At 40.4% G+C, this 19,762-nt stretch overlaps 1 protein-coding gene across 2 annotated transcripts in view; it reads left to right on the top strand.

Moving 5' to 3' along the window:
* The window catches only part of PDGFD (platelet derived growth factor D), a 222,435-nt gene that overhangs the window by 146,331 nt on the left and 56,342 nt on the right, over positions 1 to 19,762 (top strand). For both annotated transcript variants that reach the window (XM_059707926.1, XM_059707925.1), the window contains exon 3: positions 2,364 to 2,544. In XM_059707926.1, the coding sequence (XP_059563909.1) occupies positions 2,364 to 2,544 (181 nt within the window). The remainder of the gene's footprint in view (positions 1 to 2,363; positions 2,545 to 19,762) is intronic.

Here is a 19,762-nt window from a genome sequence, read left to right as displayed (position 1 = left end):
CTGCCCAACCAGTAAGAGCTCTGAGGTGCATGGGTATGGCCGTAAAGCCATATTAGATTTCCTTTATATTTAGATGTGCTGTTTCTCATGCTGATTCCTTTGGCAATTGTGACAAATTATATATATATATATATATATATATATATTTAACAGGTTTATGCTGTCACAGGAAAGGGACCAGGACTGATGGGGGTCTACCCTGGCACAGTATGGAATGTGTAGGTTCTTAACTTCATGCAGGAAAGATTTCATGATATGAGTCCAGGTGATTTTGAGAGTAAGTTTATTAAACTGGGGACAGTGAAACAAAGGAAGGGCTTAAGATACAAGAGGCAAGATCAGAGTAGCAGGAGTGAGCCGAGGTGGAGCTGCCTTGACCCTTTGGGAACCTGAGGAGGAGTTGAGCCTAGGCATGGCTGCCTTGGCCTTTTAGAAGGAAAGTCAGAGAGGTAGAAGAAGTGAGCCAGCTGGGCTGCATGGGCTCAGGAAACAAGTTACCCAGGCAAAAGGAGAGCCTTTGGAGACAGGTTCAGGGGTTAGTCGGGGACAAGCTGCCACTTTCTTGTTGCTCCTCTTGTGGCAAGTCTCCTGGGAACCTTTAGAGTTTAGAAAAAGAAAGCGAAGATACATGCCTGAGGAAAGAATGGGGATGGGGGGCCCGGGTGTGCTCCAGGGAGAGCACTCATTGTGGCCTTTGTCTTAAGGGTTTTTATTTGTTTCAAAAGGCAGGAATTTTAGGGGAGGTCTCAGGGGAGGATCTCAATAGAATATTCAGCTGCCTCCTAGGTGTGTCCTTTGATATGCTGATGCATCAAAATGAGCTCATAGAGGGATTAGGGCAGTGATTCCCAAAGTGGGCGCTACCGCCCCCTGGAGGGCGCTACAGCGATGGGGGGGGGGGGCGGTGATGGCCACAGGTGCATTTGTTTTAACTTTTTTTGTAATACCTTTCTATTCGGAGTTCAATAAATAGTTTCATAATTTCAAACTTCAGTGTTTCTAATTTACACCTTTCTTTACTATATTTTACGAAAAAGGTAGAAACATTAATACATATATCTTTCTGTTTAATTGCTATTAAAATTTTAAAAAATTAATTTCCAGGGGGCACTGAGTAATATTTTTTTTCTGGAGAGGGGGCGGTAGGCCAAATAAGTTTGGGAACCACTGGGTTAGGGTCATTATCTGGTCAGTTTCACCTTCAAAGAATGTCACCCAAGGGGGACCAGGACTGAGGTGAGTCTGCCCCCTGCATGTTCTGGAATATGGAAGCCATTTACTCCTAAGTGTTTTTGGTTAGGGAAGATAATACCTCTTGATTTATTATCTGGCTGTAAATTGCCAGCCATTTAACTATCTGCCTCAGTTTCCCCAGTCCATTTGCCCAGGAATTTTCCTAGGTCTTACTCACCAGCTTCAATGCCACTGTTCACTGTGAATGTAAATCATTTGCATTGAGAAGTCATTTGGGGAGAGGTGGAGGGGAGGAGTGAGACACTGATGCCCAGAACCAAAAGGCAAACAGCTCATCAAGTACAATGTTCCAAGATGTTGAGTGTCTGGAAATAGAATAAATGGTCCTTAGAAGATGTCAACTCTGTCACTGAAGATGTCCTATTATGTGAGGGAAAGGTGGGATGGAATGGAGGGACCTCGAGAATCAAATGGTTGTATGGAATGTCTAAAGAGGTTCAATCCTGGCACCCCATGTTTCTCTGACCAACGCCAAAAAGGAACCTATGGTCTTAGGCTCATTCACCCCCTGGGTTGACCAGCCCAGATATTTACAGCATTGATTAGCACACATCCTTACCCAAGTCATATGATTTTCATTATGATAAAAGTCATATTTTATTATATTAGCCTTTCATAAGACAGTGTCCCAAAAGAAAAATGTGATTTCTATTGTGCAATGAAATGCTGGTTCTGTATGTTGTACAGCTACAGATTAGTTCCTTTTTAAAGAAAGTACTGAGTGTGGTTAATTAATTCAAAGTGGGATTTGACTGAAAATCTTTATATAGCAAATATTTGACCATATAATTAAGGCAACATCTTCCCAAATATGATGATAGATTATAGTTATTAGTTTTTCCAGGAAAACCTTATAAGCCAGATGCTCAGAATATAGCCCGTTTTGATTATTAATGATTTGAGAACAGTCATGGCTAAATGTGTATAAAGGTTCTCTCAGAACAGATTGTGGAAGTTTGTATTTAGAAAACTTAATCCAAAAACTAGCTTTGACTTTAACATATCTGTAGGTTATAATTTTTATTCCATCTAGTAGGTAATAAGAAATCACAGATGTTTCAAAGTCTACTTTAATAAAAATTTGTTTCTTTTTGTGAAATTGATACTAGATATGATTTTGTGGAAGTGGAAGATGTATCTGAAACCAGTACCATTATTAGAGGACGATGGTGTGGACACAAGGAAGTTCCTCCAAGGATAACATCAAGAACAAACCAAATTAAAATAACATTTAAGTCAGATGACTACTTTGTGGCTAAACCTGGATTCAAGATTTATTATTCTGTTGTGGTAAGTAGCTTAGCCATGCTGTGATTAAAAGAAGACACTGATTTCATCAAGTATAGGGGTCATTTTCTATGATTAAACACAGTGCTATGAGGGTGAAGGAATTTTATCAATTCCCTTTGGTGTACTTTGTTCCTACCAATAGCCAAAATGGTAAAGCTGTTTTTAGTAAAGAATACCATTTTGGATCTATTAAGTCAACTCTTGGGCCCAAACATTTTAAACACACACACACACACACACACACACACACACACACACACCATAGAGAATAGAAAAAGTAAAATGGTTTCTAGTAAAGCAGATACTATTTTACCTTTGATTCAATTGATGCAAGATAAATGTATAGCCAGCTAGAAGGTGAGAGTTGAGCCTCTTTGATTTGAAAGTTGTCTATGTATTCTGATCACATAAAAGGGCCCTAATGACTTTAGTGTAAATTATCACTCAAATTTGGGAAGGGTCTGTGTTCTAATCATACAGCCTCAGAGGTAGCAAGCATCCTAAAGATCATGAGGTCTATTCAGGACCCACGAGTTGGATTCTTGTCTACTACACCCATGCTTATTTGTGGTATCTCCTCTACTCAAACACCTCGGTAGTCACTTCCAGCTTTAAGTGGTTCTGACTGTTAGAAAATGTTTAACGTTTTATCAAACCAAAATTGACATTGTAGTTAGTTCTACTTGTTGGGCCATACACAGTCCCAGCCACTTCTTCGGTTAATCAGTCATTCATAAAACAATATAAAGTTCCTGCTTGTTGTTATACACTCTCATAGATATAGTAGATACAAAGGTAAGGACAGACAGGTTATCGACCTCTTGGAACTTATAGTTTGATAAATATAACAATTAACAGCCCTGGTCAGTATGGCTCAGTTGGTTGGAGTGTCATCCCTTACATGGAAGGGTTGCAGGTTCAATCCTCGGTCGGGGCACATGTTTCTCTTTCACGTCAATGTTTCTCTGTCTCCCTTTATCTCCCTCTAAAATCAATAAGCATATCCTTGGGTGAAGATTTTTTTTTAAGGGGTAACCACTGAGAACGATGCATATTAAGACAGAAGTACTGGGTGTGATAGGTCAAGCCCAGGAGACAGCAGAATAATTTTGCCTATATATTATCTTAAATATTCCTGAGTCCTTTAACTGTGCATAATATATTGTTTTTTGTTCTCTCAGCAACATTTTTCACTCTCATTCAGTTTGTTTCCATCCCCTTTCAAAATGCAGATGGCAGAATAGACCACAGTACTATATATTGAATGAATTTGTAGGGTTTTCCTGCCGGGGTCCAACCCCAGCAGGTCCAGGGGTTCCCAAAGGCGTAGACGGAGTCGGCGAAGAAGGAAGGACACGGGGACAGTGTTCAGTTGATCAGCAGCCTAGCCAGGATCTCTAGCCAGGATCTCCAGCCAAGTTCTGGTCTGGATCTCCAGAGAAGTTCTGCTGTTTATTGTCTGGTTACATCCGTATTTATACCAGTTGATTTTAATCCTGTCAATTTCTATTACAAAGGTTAGGGCGTTTCTTATCTCCATTCCAGGGAGTAAAGATTATGTAGCTTAAGCATGATTGTTTGTAGTGATTAACTACCCGCCTGGCACTTAGTTAAGGAGTTTCATCCCCTCCCTGACTTCAGGGAAAAATTCCTACCTGGGGAAACAACCTTTCTAGGAGAGGCATCCCCTCCCTGACTTCAGGGAAAAATTCCTACCTGGGGAAACAACCTTTCTAGGAGAGGTGACCTTGGTTAAAACACACAGCGCTAAGGGGAGCAAACATATTAAGAACAGTATGCTATATACGCCAGGTCCCTTGAAACATATGCTGTGCAGATGTTTCTTTCCTGCAGCGACTGTGTCAAGCAGCAAGGATGGACCGGCTTCCGGCATTTTCCTCTTATGAGTTAAATTTAGAATAGAAACAAATCTTGCTTTTTGTAAACTAAAGGGTTTTTTTTGTTTTGCATTATTGGGAATCATTGACTACTAAATGAATTCTACAGCAGAACATTGTAAATGAAGGAAATAGCATGTGGTAACACTGTTCCAGTTTTAATTTGAAAATAATCCATCAAGCATGATTTACATTATTGCAAACTCAGGCAGTGCTGCTCAGCATTAAAATTGAAGGGTGAGCCTTTGGTCTCTACATCTCTTTGCCTTTTAAGGTGTTCATTGACGCATGTGTTCTCAATTGTTCATGGAAAAAACTGGCTTGGCGTGTGGTGGATAGGCTTAATGAAGGGCCTCCCCTAACCCCTTATTTTCAAGCACTAATAGTGTGAATATACTTTTTATGAAGTTTTGGTTGTGACTAAGTTGAATGGTCCATAAATCAGTTAGAAACACCCCACCACTAATACAATGTCTTTAAGGAGAAGTAATATCTTTTTATAGAAAAGGAAGTACAAGTATGACTTTAGGGAAGGGTGAGTACGCCTGTTTGAGGAGTTTTGCAGTGTGGTGGAGGCTCATCACTCATCTCCTAGCCAGTGTGCAGTGGAATTTTGTGCAGTCTCTGTGGTTTGAATGAAAACTATTCGGCATCACTCCACTCACTCACTCATTCACCTCCACCGGTAGCTACATTCAATTATGTTTTTTAGATATGTTGATAGTATAAAATTTTTGTGCATTTCTCTACTGGACACTTGGTCTGCACTGATTGAGTATAATCTCAGGCTCTCTTTCCACTCCTGATAGGCTTCTGGCACAAAACATGATCAATTAGAGTCCACACGCTTTAGTGGCTGAATTCCAAGAGGTAGAATGAGCTTAATCTTCAGGTGTGTACATAGACTCCAGATCTATGTGATTTTTTTTTTTATTATTAAACTCATTTGAGTCTTGCTCTGCAAGGACAGAGGTCAATTATGGCTTGGCCAATGTATTGGGAAGATCATTTTGTTCCTGTTTAAATTTTCTTGGAGAGACAATGAAGCAGAGTTTACTAACTCAAATGTATAGAGTCTGGGCTTAAAACACAAAATGGGCCAAGTGTAAATTGACAATACAGAGTGGGATTAAAAATGGCAGGTCTTCTTTAAGTCTGTAAATAATGACTTGTAGAATGTATTGAAGGTCCATAAAACCTCTAGAAGTCTAGGGGTTAGAGGCAGCTGTTATGCAACTGCAGGCTTAAGGAGTGGTAGGTGCTAGGGAAATTGAACCTTAGAATGGCTTTTCAGAAGTCAAGTGCTCTTGAAAAATGGCAAGTGGCTATTTGGATCAGGCAAGATCAGCTGCATTGGAAACTCTTGCCTCTTCCTAGCCTCAGTGACTGTCCGTGGGCAAGGACTTCTGACACTGCAGGTTATAGGCGTTTAGGTACACAAGGGCCTCTTACACAAAAGTCACATCTACATGGTCCTTGCTTATAATGTTTTTGGAATATCAAGTCCAGTCTTTAGTCAATTTTTCATTAAGTTTTCAGTCTAGGAAGACACAGATAATATCAAAATCACTTATTTTTGGTTGAGAATGATTCTTGTATTACAACTAGAGACCTGGTACATGGATCCGTGTACTAGTGGGGTCCCTCAGCCTGGCCTGCACCCTGTCGCAATCCAGGACCCCTCGGGGGATGTCGGACTGCCGGTTTCTGCTGAGGGCTGTAGTAGTGTGCAAAGTGGCCGGCAGCCTGGGAGCAGCCAGGGCTTGGGCACTGCACTGCTCCTGCTCATCCCAGCCCTGCTGCACCTACTGCGCAGCCCCACCACTCAGTAGCACGGCCGCAGAGGTGGGAGAGGCTCTGGACACCGCAGCTGCGCTCACCAACTAGGAGCCCGGCTTCTGGCTGAGCAGCACTCCACTGTGAGAGCACACTGACCACCAGGGGGCAGCTCCTGCATTGAACGTCTGCCCCCTGGTGGTCCGTGTGCATCATAGTGACCCGTCAACCAGTTGCTTAGGCTTTTACATATATATATAGATTTTGTTTCATGTGCTTAGGATTCAGTCTCTACCATTTTTACAGCACCTATCACAGTCTCTCCTGGGGCAAGGCAGGTACCACAGCCACATAGGACCAGAGCTGTGCTGTAAAGCTCATTTTGGACTGAATAGGGTTTCTCTTGGTACTAATGGTGTGATATTAAACACATCTCTTACCCTTTGCTTTTATATCTATAAAATGGGGATAATAATTGGAGTTGGTGTGAGATTTTAAAATGATCACAAATATTTAGCACAGCACCTAGGATATAATAAATTTGCTCAATAAATAATAGTGATAATGATCCTACATCTACCATCACAAATGGTGTATATATCTTTCTTCCAGGTAATTGGTAATGAATTATTTGAGGCTAGGACAAGTATCTCATCCCTGTGGGTATTTTACAGATTGCCTTGTTTATCTATGGCTAGATAGTGCATTTGTTGAATTGACTCTTTTCCGAGAATATATGATTTATAATAAGGATTGCCTAATTTCATTTTCTTGTTTACCTGTTCAGTCTTCTTTTGTGATCTCGCTCCATTGAAGAGAATACACATTTTCAGAGGCCATAATTAAGCTAATGTTATCAAACACTTGTTAGCAAGATGTGATTATCTAAGTAAATTAGGCTCTCCCACCTCAAATCTGTTGTTTTGTGTTATGAATGGATTGATATTTTTATGGAGGCCATTAAGTAGATTATTGGGAAGATGTCCAATTACAAGGCTCCAAAGGATGTTGTGCAAGAAATGAGCAGCATAAGTATGAATTTCAGTTCTGTTGCTCTCCGGCTAAGGGCTCAATTTTTCATCTGTAAAATGGTGATAATATTACCTAAGATTAAGTAGATGTGATGATTAAATTACATAACGTTTAAGGCACTATTCCTAGATAAGTTATTAATTACTCAAATACCTGCTGCTCTTATTGTTATTATCATTGCTATTGTCATGAATGTATCAGGCAACCAGTGAACTTGCTGGACCTATACACAAAGCCCAGTGGTTAGTGTGTACTTGTGCACATGTACAGACACCTCTGACCATAATTCACTTCCTCCATCCAACTTAGAAACATTTTATTGTACATTGTAGCAAACACAAAAAGTTGTATATGTTTAATAGAAGGTATATTTTCAAAATTCAAAAGTAAAAAATCAAGGTATTTGAAAGTTATTCAGAAACTTTCTTTCTGTAATAACAAGCTAGTTTATTTTTTACGAAAACACGGTTTTATCAGGCCGGTTACTTAACTATGTATCTATGCAGTTTGAATTAACTTCAAGTGGTGCAGTTAGATTTCCACTGAGATTAAAATTCTATATGAATCATGGTTTTGCATCATAAATGATCATGTAAAATAGAAGAAGATGGAGAAGAAAAGAAGAAAAAGGGGGACTAGAACCAAGGAGTTGAATAAGATCATACATCAATTATAACAACTTTTACAGATTCTTTTTTATTATTATTACTGATTTGAAAGCGAGAGAGGGGAACATCAATTTGTTGTTCCACTTATTTATGCATTCATTGGTTGCTTCTTGTATGTGCCCTGACCAGAGGTCAAACCCATAACCTTGGCACGGCCCTCTAACCAATAGAGCTACCGGCCATGTCCTTTGAAGATTCTGTGTTTCCCTAAAACTTAGCAGTTGATGAAACAAAATCATGGTGGGCAAGTCATCCTCATTTGCCTACCTTGAGTTTTGAAAGACAGCTAGAGAATGAAGGAGGACCCCACCCACTTTTCTCTATAAAGTGTGTGAGGATTCCATCTTTAATTGCATCGTCAGGAAAACCTAGGTGAGTGTATGGAGCACCCACTGGTGTTGCAGCCACTCCAGCCAGGACTGTAATAGAGCCATGGACAGTCAAATTGGGGGTCCTCACAGCAGAATCTGTCTACCCCAGTTTATTCCTTTCACAATTATTGGGAGATTGGGAGCTTTAAGGGCTGCAATATTGTTATTTAAGTGCCTACTGTGAGGTAGACCAGCCACAACCCTGGAGACAGAGAGTTTCTGCCCTCAGGATCTTGCATGTGGGAGGAAAAAGACAACAGACATGTAAGTAAATGCAGGGTGTCCCCCAAAAATGTATGCACACTTTAACAGCTGATTCTATTACATTTTGAATGTGAAATGTATTTTAATAAGCACTTCTATAATTATTCAAAGTGTGTATACATTTTTTTGGGGACACCCTCTAGGGTAGTAAGTGTTTATATACAAACAAATTATTTGAAGTTCGATAAAGGCCAGAAATAAGGTAAAAGAGAGCAGTGTGATGGAGAATGACTGGGAAGGGGCTCAGTCCAGCTAGAGAGTCAAGGAAGACCTGCGCATGTAGCCTTTGAGTTGAGACCTGAATTAGGAGGAGGCACCCATGAGAAGCTATGTGAGAAGAGTGCTTTAAGCAAAAGCACAGCAAATGCTAAGACCCTGGGATAGAAAATAAATCTATTTCCTTTGAAAGTAATAAGTATTTTGATTTCTTAGGGCTTAGGCTGCTGGAAGAAAGCAAACATAAGAGAGGGAGGTAGAGCAGTCCCTAACCACTGCCTCAGTCAACAGTGAGAAAGGAGATTTCTTATGCTTCTCTCAGCCCATCCCTATTTTGAGTGTCTCTCAAGTCTTTCAGTGCTGAGACCTGACAAACTTTTTTAGGTAGCGAAAACCAGAGTCAGCTAAGGCCAGGTACTAAAAGAGTATTAGTAAGATATCAAATGAAATCTAAGGCAGAAAGAAAACCAGGATCAGACAGGAGAGCAGAGCAAGAGAGGCAAATGCATGCTCAAACATTCCTAACTAAATGTTGTTGCACTAGGCCGCCAAGCTTAAGGGTGTTGGTTGAAGCAGAAAATGTCTCATTGTTGCTGCATTTTATAGGCAAGGGTAGATAAGTGATCTTATTTAAAATTTTATAAGTGTTCTAAAATTTCATCAATGACAGAGATCATTTTAATGGATTAGGGGGTCTCATTGGGTAAGTTTAATGTATCAGTTATTTAATCAGATTGCTTTCCTAAAACCTGAGTACATAATGAGAACTTTAATAGAGTTCATGAGATAGGCATAGGGAAATTTAATATAGTCCTGGAGCAAAGGATAATTTAACAAAGTGTATATATAGGTATGTGTAGAAGAAAATAGTAATGGGTAGGCAGGATGAAGAGGAAGTGGGTTCTTGCAATAGGGAGCAGAAGAAGGATTAAGGGAGAAGGAGGAGACAAGAAAGTGAGGTGAAATGAAATCCTATGATAATATTATTTGGCCCAGTCCCATTCAGGGCATTGCTGCTAGTTATGCATTTGTTTCAGTGCATTAGTCAACAGACATGTTATTGAGCATCTATTATGTTCCATGCACTATGATACATATCAGATATAGAGTAGGGAACAAAACAGCCAAAGTTCTTGCCATTATAGAACTTATAACTTGGCAGGCATAGTCCTAATGATGGCGGTGATGATGATAATGATAAATATATTATAAAATAAAAATAATAGAAAATATAGCATCTAACCCTTTGGGTTTTATGAAGATTAAATACATGAGGCAAAGTATGTGAAGTGTTTAATGCAGTGCCTAGCATATCATAAATAATCTGCTGCTACTGAATTGTGCATTGTAAGTAGACTGATTTTAAAAATATATAGAATTTAGAGCTTCAGCATCTTAGAGATCTAGTGTCTAGGCCAGTGATGACGAACCTATGACACTCATTTTTTTTGGTTGATTTTTCTTTGTTAAATGGCATTTAGATATATAAAATAAATATCAAAAATATAAGTCTTTGTTTTACTATGGTTGCGAATATCAAAAAAATTCTCTATGTGACACGGCACCAGAGTTAAGTTAGGGTTTTTCAGAATGCTGACACGCCGAGCTCAAAAGGTTTGCCATCACTGGTCTAGGCCAACGCTCTTATTTTACAAGTGAGGCAATGAACACAGATTAGGTGGCTTTACAAATTAAGCAGTGAACCCGGAGAGGTTATAAGTTTGTCTGTGGTCACAGAGCTCGCAAATACATGTTACCCATGAGATATAAAGCTGTGGATCAGCTTCAAAGAAAGATAAGATATCTGAAATTTTGCGTACAATTTCAGGGAGCCCCCTGAATCTCATTTATGATGTCCTATGAGTTCTCGCAGATGTGGTTAAGAGCCCCACACATATTGCCGCTGCGTGCCATCTGACATTTGGAATGCTTTCTGCCATGTTGACCAGTCCTTTCCAACACAAACATGTGTTTGAAATAATACTTTACTACTGTAATTAATTTTCCTCGTAAACCCCATGTGCTGATCACATGAGCAGATGGCTCCCCATGTGTGAAGCAACACGTGCAACTTTGCGAGGGAGGCTGTGTGATGACACCTGGACAGTGCAGTGTCCTTGTTTATCTGGAATTTAATTACACAAGCATGCTACAAGTACACCTTTATTCTTGAAAACCAGAAATATGTAGTGATTTTAAATGACTGTGCCTCTTCCTATACATATAACTTTCTATTACTGTGCTCTTTGATGTACTGATATTTTGGTAGGTCAAGAAAATGAGAAAGAAAGAAAAAGAAGACGGAAGAAAGCTATTCGACCATATTAGAAAATGGCTTGCGTATTAAAGATATGCCTGAAAGAGCAGTATTTCTTTCTTTAAAAGCTATGAAGTGAACCTCAGTAAAACAAACAAACAAACAAAACAAAAAAACACCTCCACCTAATGTCCACTTACAAATTCAACAGGCATTTCAGAGAATGTACTGTGGGTAATAATAAGAAGAATGTAATAGTCCTGTGAAGGAGAAACAATTATAAAATGCTGTGAATGGCAGGGATAAAATGTGAATGTAATATTCTGGGCACACAAGGAAGAGATTTACTTAACCTCACAAAGGTGGAGATTGCTGGTGTAAGGGATGCAAAAAACTTTTTTCCTCTACCCTCTTAGGTTCTCTCTGTCTGGGACCCTGCAAATTAGACTGACCAAAGACAGGTTAACAAGAGAAAACAGACAGAAGTTCCTTTTAAAAAACTGATTTTTAGAGAGAGAGGAAGGAAGAGAGAAAAATCAATGTGAGAGCTGAACATTGATGGGTTGCCTCCTGCAAGCTCCCTACAAGGGATGAGCAAGCATCCCAGGCATGTGCCCTGACTGAGAATCAAACCAGCAACCTCCCTGTGCAAGGGATGATGCCCAACCATTTGAGCAACACTGGCCAGGGCCAAACCGAAGTTTCTTAATAGATGTCATCACACACAGGAGCACTCAGTGCTAGTAACTCAAAACGGTGGTTAGAAGTTAGGCTTATATAACATCTAACAGAGAATAAAAATTTTTAGAGAAATGAGAAGACAAGGGAAAAGGACTTTGAGTTTCTAGGCTAGCAAATTGTGGGAAATATGTAGATTAGATGAATATATGAAGAAACAAACAAAAGCCAAAGGTTAGTTAGTGAGGTTTGTTATACGTACTCCAATGGCCTCTCCAGGCTGAGAAGAGTCTGGAGTTGTCTGGCGATTAGCTTCTGTCCTTCCTGGTAGAGAAGGAAGGGAGGAAACCTTTACAAACGTATGTTCTCCTGGGTAGTTAGTGGGAGGGCAGAGAGCTTTTTCCATGTCTGCTTCTTAACTGCCTTCTGCTTAAAATAACCCCATCCCAAAGTGGCCTAGTCGGGGTGACATATTTGACCACCCTTTATTGGACTGAGTCAGAGAGGAAAGAGCACCCTGGGAAGAGGGTGTTGCCTAAATGAAGGCACAAAGTCAAAACAAGCAAGGCATTTCATATCCCGATGACTTAATTCAAAGTGTTGCTGGGAAAGGAGTACTAACAACCTCTTTATTTTTGCCGTTAGAAAAGAGATACAAAAAGCCAGAATATCATCAGAATAGCAGCTTTATTAATGGTGGTTGGAGAAATGCCAAAGCTCAGGACTCTCTTGTAAATCTAGAGTCATCAGATTTTGGCTGGGATCCAGAACCGAGTGGGGTGTATTATTATGGTGATGCAGTTTCAGACCAAAGGAGGGGTCTGGAGCCTATAAAACAGACTTGGGATGCACTTACACACCCCTCTCACTGCATGAAAGATCACAGTCTGAGGGCAGCCAACTCCCAACCCGGCTAATCTTAACAGATGGGCCAGGGAATTGGAGGAGAGTGGACGCCCTTCCCAATGGCTGGAGGCAGAAGCAGGCAGCTCAAGAGAGAAATGCAGGAAAGGGGTGGGGATAGAGGAAGGGAGGGAGGATGGAAGAAATGATGAAGGGCAGAAATCCATAATGAAAGAGACCGAAGATGTTGATGTCTCCATATCTGTGGGCTGAAGTAGAAATATGGAAGGAAGGGTTTCCTCTTCTAACTAAGCAAAAAAAGGTTCCTGTGCCCATGACATCCAAGCCCATTGTGCTGGTTATGCCTTTAATTTTCAATCAGTCATCTTTGGTAAAGGTTTTGAGAACTTAATCCCACCTACTTATGGTTCTATGAAGAGCTAATTGACCTGTTCCATCTCTCTAAGAATCAGCTATTCTGAGTGGCAAGTTGAAGATCCCTGGAACTTTGAGGAAATGCCAGTCTTTTCTCTAAGGCGACAAAAGGAATTAGAAGTCAATCATACCTTGGCAGGTTTTACTCAGTGGTTAGAGCATCGGCCTGTGGACCGAGGGGCTGTGGGTTTGATTCCAGGTCAAGGGCATGTACCTCGGTTGCAGGTTCAATCCCGGCCTGGGCAGGGTGTGTGTAGAAGACAATCAGTTGATGTCTCTTGCTCTCTCTCCTCCTGCTCCCTCCCTTCCTTTCACTCTTTCTAAAATTCAATGGAAAAGGTATCCTCCAGTGAGGATTAAAAAAAAAAAAAAATCAAACAATCAATCATAAAGACAGAACTCATCTAGCCTTGAAAATAACTGTCGCCGAAACCGGTTTGGCTCAGTGGATAGAGCGTCGGCCTGCGGACTGAAAGGTCCCAGGTTCGATTCCGGTCAAGGGCATGTAGCTGGGTTGCGGGCATATCCCCAGTAGGAGATGTGCAGGAGGCAGCTGATCGATGTTTCTCTCTCATCGATGTTTCTAACTCCCTATCTCTCTCCCTTCCTCTCTGTAAAAAATCAATAAAATATATTTAAAAAAAAAAAAGAAAAAAAGAAAATAACTGTCCTTAATGTTCCCTTTATCAGTGGGAATGTAACAGATTAAGGCTGACCCCTGTTCAACATCGCTTCTTTCTTACCTGTGAGAAAATTGAGCTATAAAGTGACTGGTCTCTTTTTTGCAATTGAAAATCAAAACTGGACAGGCAAAAATAAATTTTAGAAAAGAGAGAGATTGAAAACGCATGAGGCCACCTCTGAAAAATAGAGATACATGAATAGATAATCAAGTAATCATTGCTTTTTTGGCAGGGCCTTGCTCATCACTTCCTGATTGGTCTCCCTACCTCCTGTCTCCACTGCCTTCAATCTGTTCCGCACATGGTTGCCAACTAAAGTAAAGCTGTGATAAATCATTTTCCGGCTGAAAATTCGTGAATGACTTCCAATTTTCTATGGAGTTATGTCCAAACACCTCACTCTGATACTGAGAGCCTTCCATGTTCTGATCCTAACCTAACAATCTTCTAGCTTCAATCTCCCTTCTCCCAGTACATCTTCTTCAGTCCAGAGAAACAGCATTATTCCCTGGTAGCCCAACTGACTCATGATTATCCATCTTTAATCCCTGGCACTTAATCTATATAATCAAAGCCTAGTGGTCATAATGCTGTAACAACCAAACAACCGGTCACCAGGAGGTGCATGGAGCACCCCTCGGTCCCTCCCCCCGCCAGTCCCCAAGCCACTCACCATGGGGGAGAGGAGGGTGGCAGCAGGGTGGGACTGGGGACTGTTGAGCAGCGGTGAGTGTTTTGAGGAGCAGTTGCAGGGCAGGGGGAGCCTCACAGAGCAATGGGGGGGGGGAGCCTCGCAGAACAGTGGTGGGGCGGGGGGAGCCTCACAGAGCAGTCGAAGGGCAGCAGCCAGGAGCATCACAGAGCGTCCCAGGGCAGTCACTTCATATAGTGTCACAGGGCGACAGAGGCCAGGCTAGGCCTAGGGACCCTACTTGCACAAGATTTCTTGCGCTGGGCCTCTAGTTGACATAAAGAGAATCAAGAATCGAAGCACTTCTCTAATTGTCAAAGACATATTCATGTCAAAGATCCTTCTTGTCTTTAGCTCCTCAATCACATATATTCTTTCTCTTCATCAGGCACTCAGATTGCTTTTTTTTTGGTGTGTGTTTTTTATTATCAATATTATGGTTTTCAAAGAAAAAATTTACACATATACCATATAATTTTGAAAATATATAAAACTTAAAAGGGGAAAAAAATCACCCGTAGTTTCCATCACTCAAAATACCACCACTATGAACACTTGGGCACCTTTCTTTTTAAGTTTTTTTTTTAATCCACAAAAACCTATGTACATGTCTCACTGTCTCTATTAGAGGGAATGCTCCTTGAAGGTAGAGAGTGGCCTTATTCCTGCAGGGTCTATCACAGGGCATTGTACCAAGTAGGTGTCAAAATGTTTGAGCTATACCAACAAATATTCATTGAGTACCTATGATGCATCTGATAGTTGGGAATAAAAGCAATAAAAGTAATACCCAACGATGCCTAAAGAGAAGATATACTAACAGACCACTGACTACTAGTATGTTTTTTCAGACTTAAGACTTGAAGGACTTATTCCCTCTCACTTTAATGTTGCAGCCATACCAACCTACCAATGGATCTTAGCTGCTTTGATTCTGGACTCACTGGGAATTAGGGGAGGGGTGGGGGGAGAGTTTGCTTAGGCGTGAGGATGAAGGTGTGAGAGCCATTGTTAAGTTCAAATGCCAGTGGTTTGTGGAATGGAATTAGAAATGCTGATTCTAAATTCTGCCTCTACTATGTTTTAACCTCAAGGAGCATATGATTGCATCAGTAACAGCCTAACCTCAGTAGTTCTTACATCAGAATGTAATTCACTTCATGGAGGACGTTGTGTGGGTCCACTGTTGATGCAGCTGCTTAGCTGTCCTTCCTCATGAAGAATATTGGCAGCCTTGGAAGACTCGTGGCTTCTTAATAATTGTAAAATTATTTTTTGGGATTCTGATAGTATATCATTCATTGTTGAGGCCTCAAGAGCTTTCCAGGTTTTTAAGATTCTCCACAGCCACTTTTTTTTTTTTGAGATTTTTTTTTTTTTTTTTTTTTTTTTTACTGAATAATGCATATAGGGCCAGAATCACTTAAGTTCAAATCTGTATTATCTATGAGACCTGGGCTACATCATTTAAATTGTGCAAGTTACTGTTGCTTCATTTGTAAAATGGGAAGGACCCACCTGCAGGGTAAGGCTGTTTAAGAATTACCTTTAAAATATTTGGACTTGCTATGCCTTGTGTACAACAGATGGAACTACTATTACTACTGTTCTCATTAAAATGTCTTTGGAAGATTACCATCAAATTAGGTATGCCCGAGGTCCTTTAAGAGGTCTGGTGTTTTAGTCCATCGGGGCTGCTATCACAGAACACCACAGCCTGGATGACTTATAAACAATGGACATTTATTTCTCACGGTTTTGAGGGCTGGAAATTCAACTTCAAGGCACTGGCAGATTTGATGTCTGATGAGAGCCAGCTTCCAGGTTCCTATTTTTGCTATAACCTCAGATTCCAGAAGGGGAGAGGGAGTTCTCCGGGGCTCTTTTATAAGGGCACTAATCCCATTTATAAGACCTCCACCCTCATGACCTAATCACCTCCCAAAGGCCCCACCTTCTAAATTTTCACACTGGGGATTAGGCTGCCACATATTAAATTCGGGGGAACACAAACAGTTAATCTACAGCCTCTTGGACCAAGATGCACTCTTAGACCCTTGGACTGAGAGTAAGGTCAGAGCAGTTGTGTAGTGTGATTCCAGTTCCCAGCTGGAAACCCACAACCTGAGGCAGGTTTCATAGGCCAGGAAGCCAAACATTCTCACGCTATTCAGCTCTGCTATCTTAGATGTACCCGCCCTTCATTTCTTTTGAACTGTTCATGAAAATATCTTGAACTATACCTTTATTATGAAGACTCTAATTTTAGTAGTATGTTGGGATTTGAAAAGTTCCTTGATGTCCTTGCTCTAGAAAGACATCCATTCCTCATCTGATTCTACAAAACACTGTGCAAGCAGCCCTTAAAATATTCCTTTGGCTCAAAAACAAGCCAGATCTCTGGAAGAGGATAGCTGTTCAAGGCCACAAGTACTCAGTGTGATATGCTGGCATTTTTTTCCCTCTGAAATGCCAAAATCAGCTATTTTTACAAGGAGAAAAAGACACTAAAACCCCATAGTATTTTAATCTGTACATTAAATATCACTATAACATAAAAGAAGGAAATATGAATCAGTAGTAGAAATGTATTTCATTTAGCCATGAAGGATAACCTAGATAGGGAAGGTTTTTTATTATTATTATTAAAATATATATATAAATATGATTACAAAGTCTTAACCAGGAAATGATTTCTGAAGGAAAATCACAGTTATGAAGGAAGAGCTGTAAATTATAATTTTAAACCATTATCTAATTTTAATTAATGGTACAATTAGTTAGAATAAACAACTATAAATGATTCTATTTTCTTCTGTGCTTTTTGTCAGAGTTTCTCTTATGTAACAAAAAATATATAATAACCGAACCGGTTTGACTCAGTGGATAGAGCGTCGGCCTGCGGACTGAAGGGTCCCAGGTTCTATTCTGGTCAAGGGCATGTATCTTGGTTGCGGGCACATCCCCACTGGGGGGTGTGCTGGAGGCAGCTGATCGATCTCTCATCAATGTTTCTAACTCTCTATCCCTCTCCCTTCTTCTCTGTAAAAAATCAATAAAATATATTTTTAAAAAAATATATATAATATGTATCAATATGAAAATAAACTAGTGATTGCTAAGGTCAGTTGTAGGCAGGAGGGCAAAGCAAACCTAAATTTTTCCACCCCCTCGTCCTTGGAATCATCTACAGCCCTGACCCACCCAGCTCGACCCTGCCTCCACTCACATGTTCTTTCCTCATGAATCAAAAATGGCGATTGTAGTTTTCATGTAAGCCTGGCTGTAAACTATTCTCTAATTAATTTGGTTACTTAATCATTCCACATAGATTTTTGTGGATCTCCATCTCTATGTCAGGTTCCAAGCAAAAAACAGGAAACCTGCCCTTAAAACAGTAAAGTTAGGCGGACGTGATATGATAAGCGGTAACTGAAATACAAGCTGAGAGGTTGTGGGAGGGGAGGAGAGAGAAAGTAATTGTGTCTGAGGAAAAGAGAAGATGGTGAGGAAATGATTCACAGAGGAAACAGTAGCTGATGGAATAGAGGCATCATGTAATCCAAGCAGAGGGAACAAAACCAGTTACTGCCTGATAACAGTTTAAAGCCTTATCCATCCCAAGTTATTTGCATTTAAAAGTAATAAATCCTATAGCTAAAGGGAAGAAAAGCAGCCAAAGGCATTTCAGACTTAAATCGTAGAATATAATTTAGATAGCGGGAAGCATCACAGTTCTAAGAAAATGATTCTTAATCAAGTTTTTGCATTAAAGCCAAATGTGTTTGTAAATAAGGAACCCAGAATTTATCCCAGACTTAGTGAATTAGAATCTCAGGGAAAGGCCTGCAAAACTCTATTTTACAGAGCTCCTGGGCTGATGGTGATATGCTGGCCTATTGAGGACTATTTCCTTTGAAAGCATGAACCAGACTGTGGAATCTCAAAGGGAAGGCAGGGTCCGTGGGTGGATGGGAAGAGATTAACCAAAGAATGTGTATGCATAGATGCATAACCCAGGAACACAGACAATAGAGTGGTGAAAGCCTGGGGCAGGGAGGGGGCCCTGGTGTACTGGAAGGGGTCAATGGGGGAAAAGGAAGACCTGTTATATAGGTCCTATATAATACTTTCAACAATAAACATTTTAAAAAAGAATTATTTCATTTGAGAATAATTCTTAATCTATAAAGCAGAACCACAGAGTTTATACTGTTCTCTGACCATAACCATCCCCTACCACTCAGCTCACTGCTTCCATAGCATTGAGTTCACCGTAGCTACTTAAAGCATTTATGTTCTGTGTTGACATTTCTTGTTAATGATACGGGAACGCGAGGTGTTCCCCTGGACAGGATGGCTTTTCCCAGGCTCTCTATACAAGAGTGAACCCACGGAGGGAAGGTGGTATAGTAAAGGTGGAAATTTATTGAAGAACAAGTACAGACTCCCGCGTGGGGAGGGGAAAGATTCTCACTGAGCCCCTTTTTTCATGGTTAATAAAGGCTGCAGTTTTTTGTGCCTCAATATCCCCTCTGATAAGTCACTATTCCCCTTTGATTTGGTCACTATAGCACTCCTGAGCTTAAGCCTCATGTGAAGTTCCCACTTTCTTCTCCATTATTGTTCTCCTATTCCCTTTGGGCTTTCTTCTTCCTTCTTTATTTTGTAAATATAGACCTTTTGCTACTCATCTCCCTTGTCTTATGGAAATGTACCCTTTTGCAGCTAGATAGCCCTGTGCTTTTTTCCATGGACCCTTTAACTTTTAAAAATTCCCTAAACCTGCCTATTTCACCCCTAAAAAATCCTTTCATTAAGGTGTCACTTCAAAGACAGAGAGAGAGAGAGTGAGAGAGTGAGAGAGAGAGAGAGAGAACTCATGGACACAGATAACAGTGTGGGGATTGCAAGGGGAATGGGGGGGTGGAGATGGGAGGTGGAAGAGGGTATTGGGGGGATAAATGGTGATGGAGAAAAGAGAAAAAAGGGAAAAAGGAACTGGAAAAAAATTGTGTCTGTTGCCAGACCCCATCACTCAGTACAATGGCATGTGATAGCCACTCAATGTTCCTGAATGAATCAATCAATGTTTTTGCTCAGGAAACTTCTGTGAAGATCACCTAAAACATCTAGTAAGATGAAACGAGATAAGATATGACAAAACACTTTGTAAAATATACATGCCCCATACAGTTCTGAGATATTATAAGAAACTGTTGAGTGTGTTTATTAACTCCATTATCACCAGATTCACATTTTTTTACATCTAGGCAAATATATGTAAGCCCCCTAAAAGGTAATGTATTAATAGTAAGTTCTCTTAATTTCACACTCCCTTCAACTCAAACAACATTCTAGTTCACATCTTCCATTTGCTGATTTTCTGGTTAGAAGCATTAGGAG

This window comes from Myotis daubentonii, chromosome 9 (genome assembly GCF_963259705.1).
Source record: "Myotis daubentonii chromosome 9, mMyoDau2.1, whole genome shotgun sequence".
In the NCBI taxonomy this organism is placed as follows: domain Eukaryota; kingdom Metazoa; phylum Chordata; class Mammalia; order Chiroptera; family Vespertilionidae; genus Myotis; species Myotis daubentonii.
Note: the sequence above shows the minus strand (reverse complement) of the source record. Positions and strands in the feature narration are given on the sequence as shown.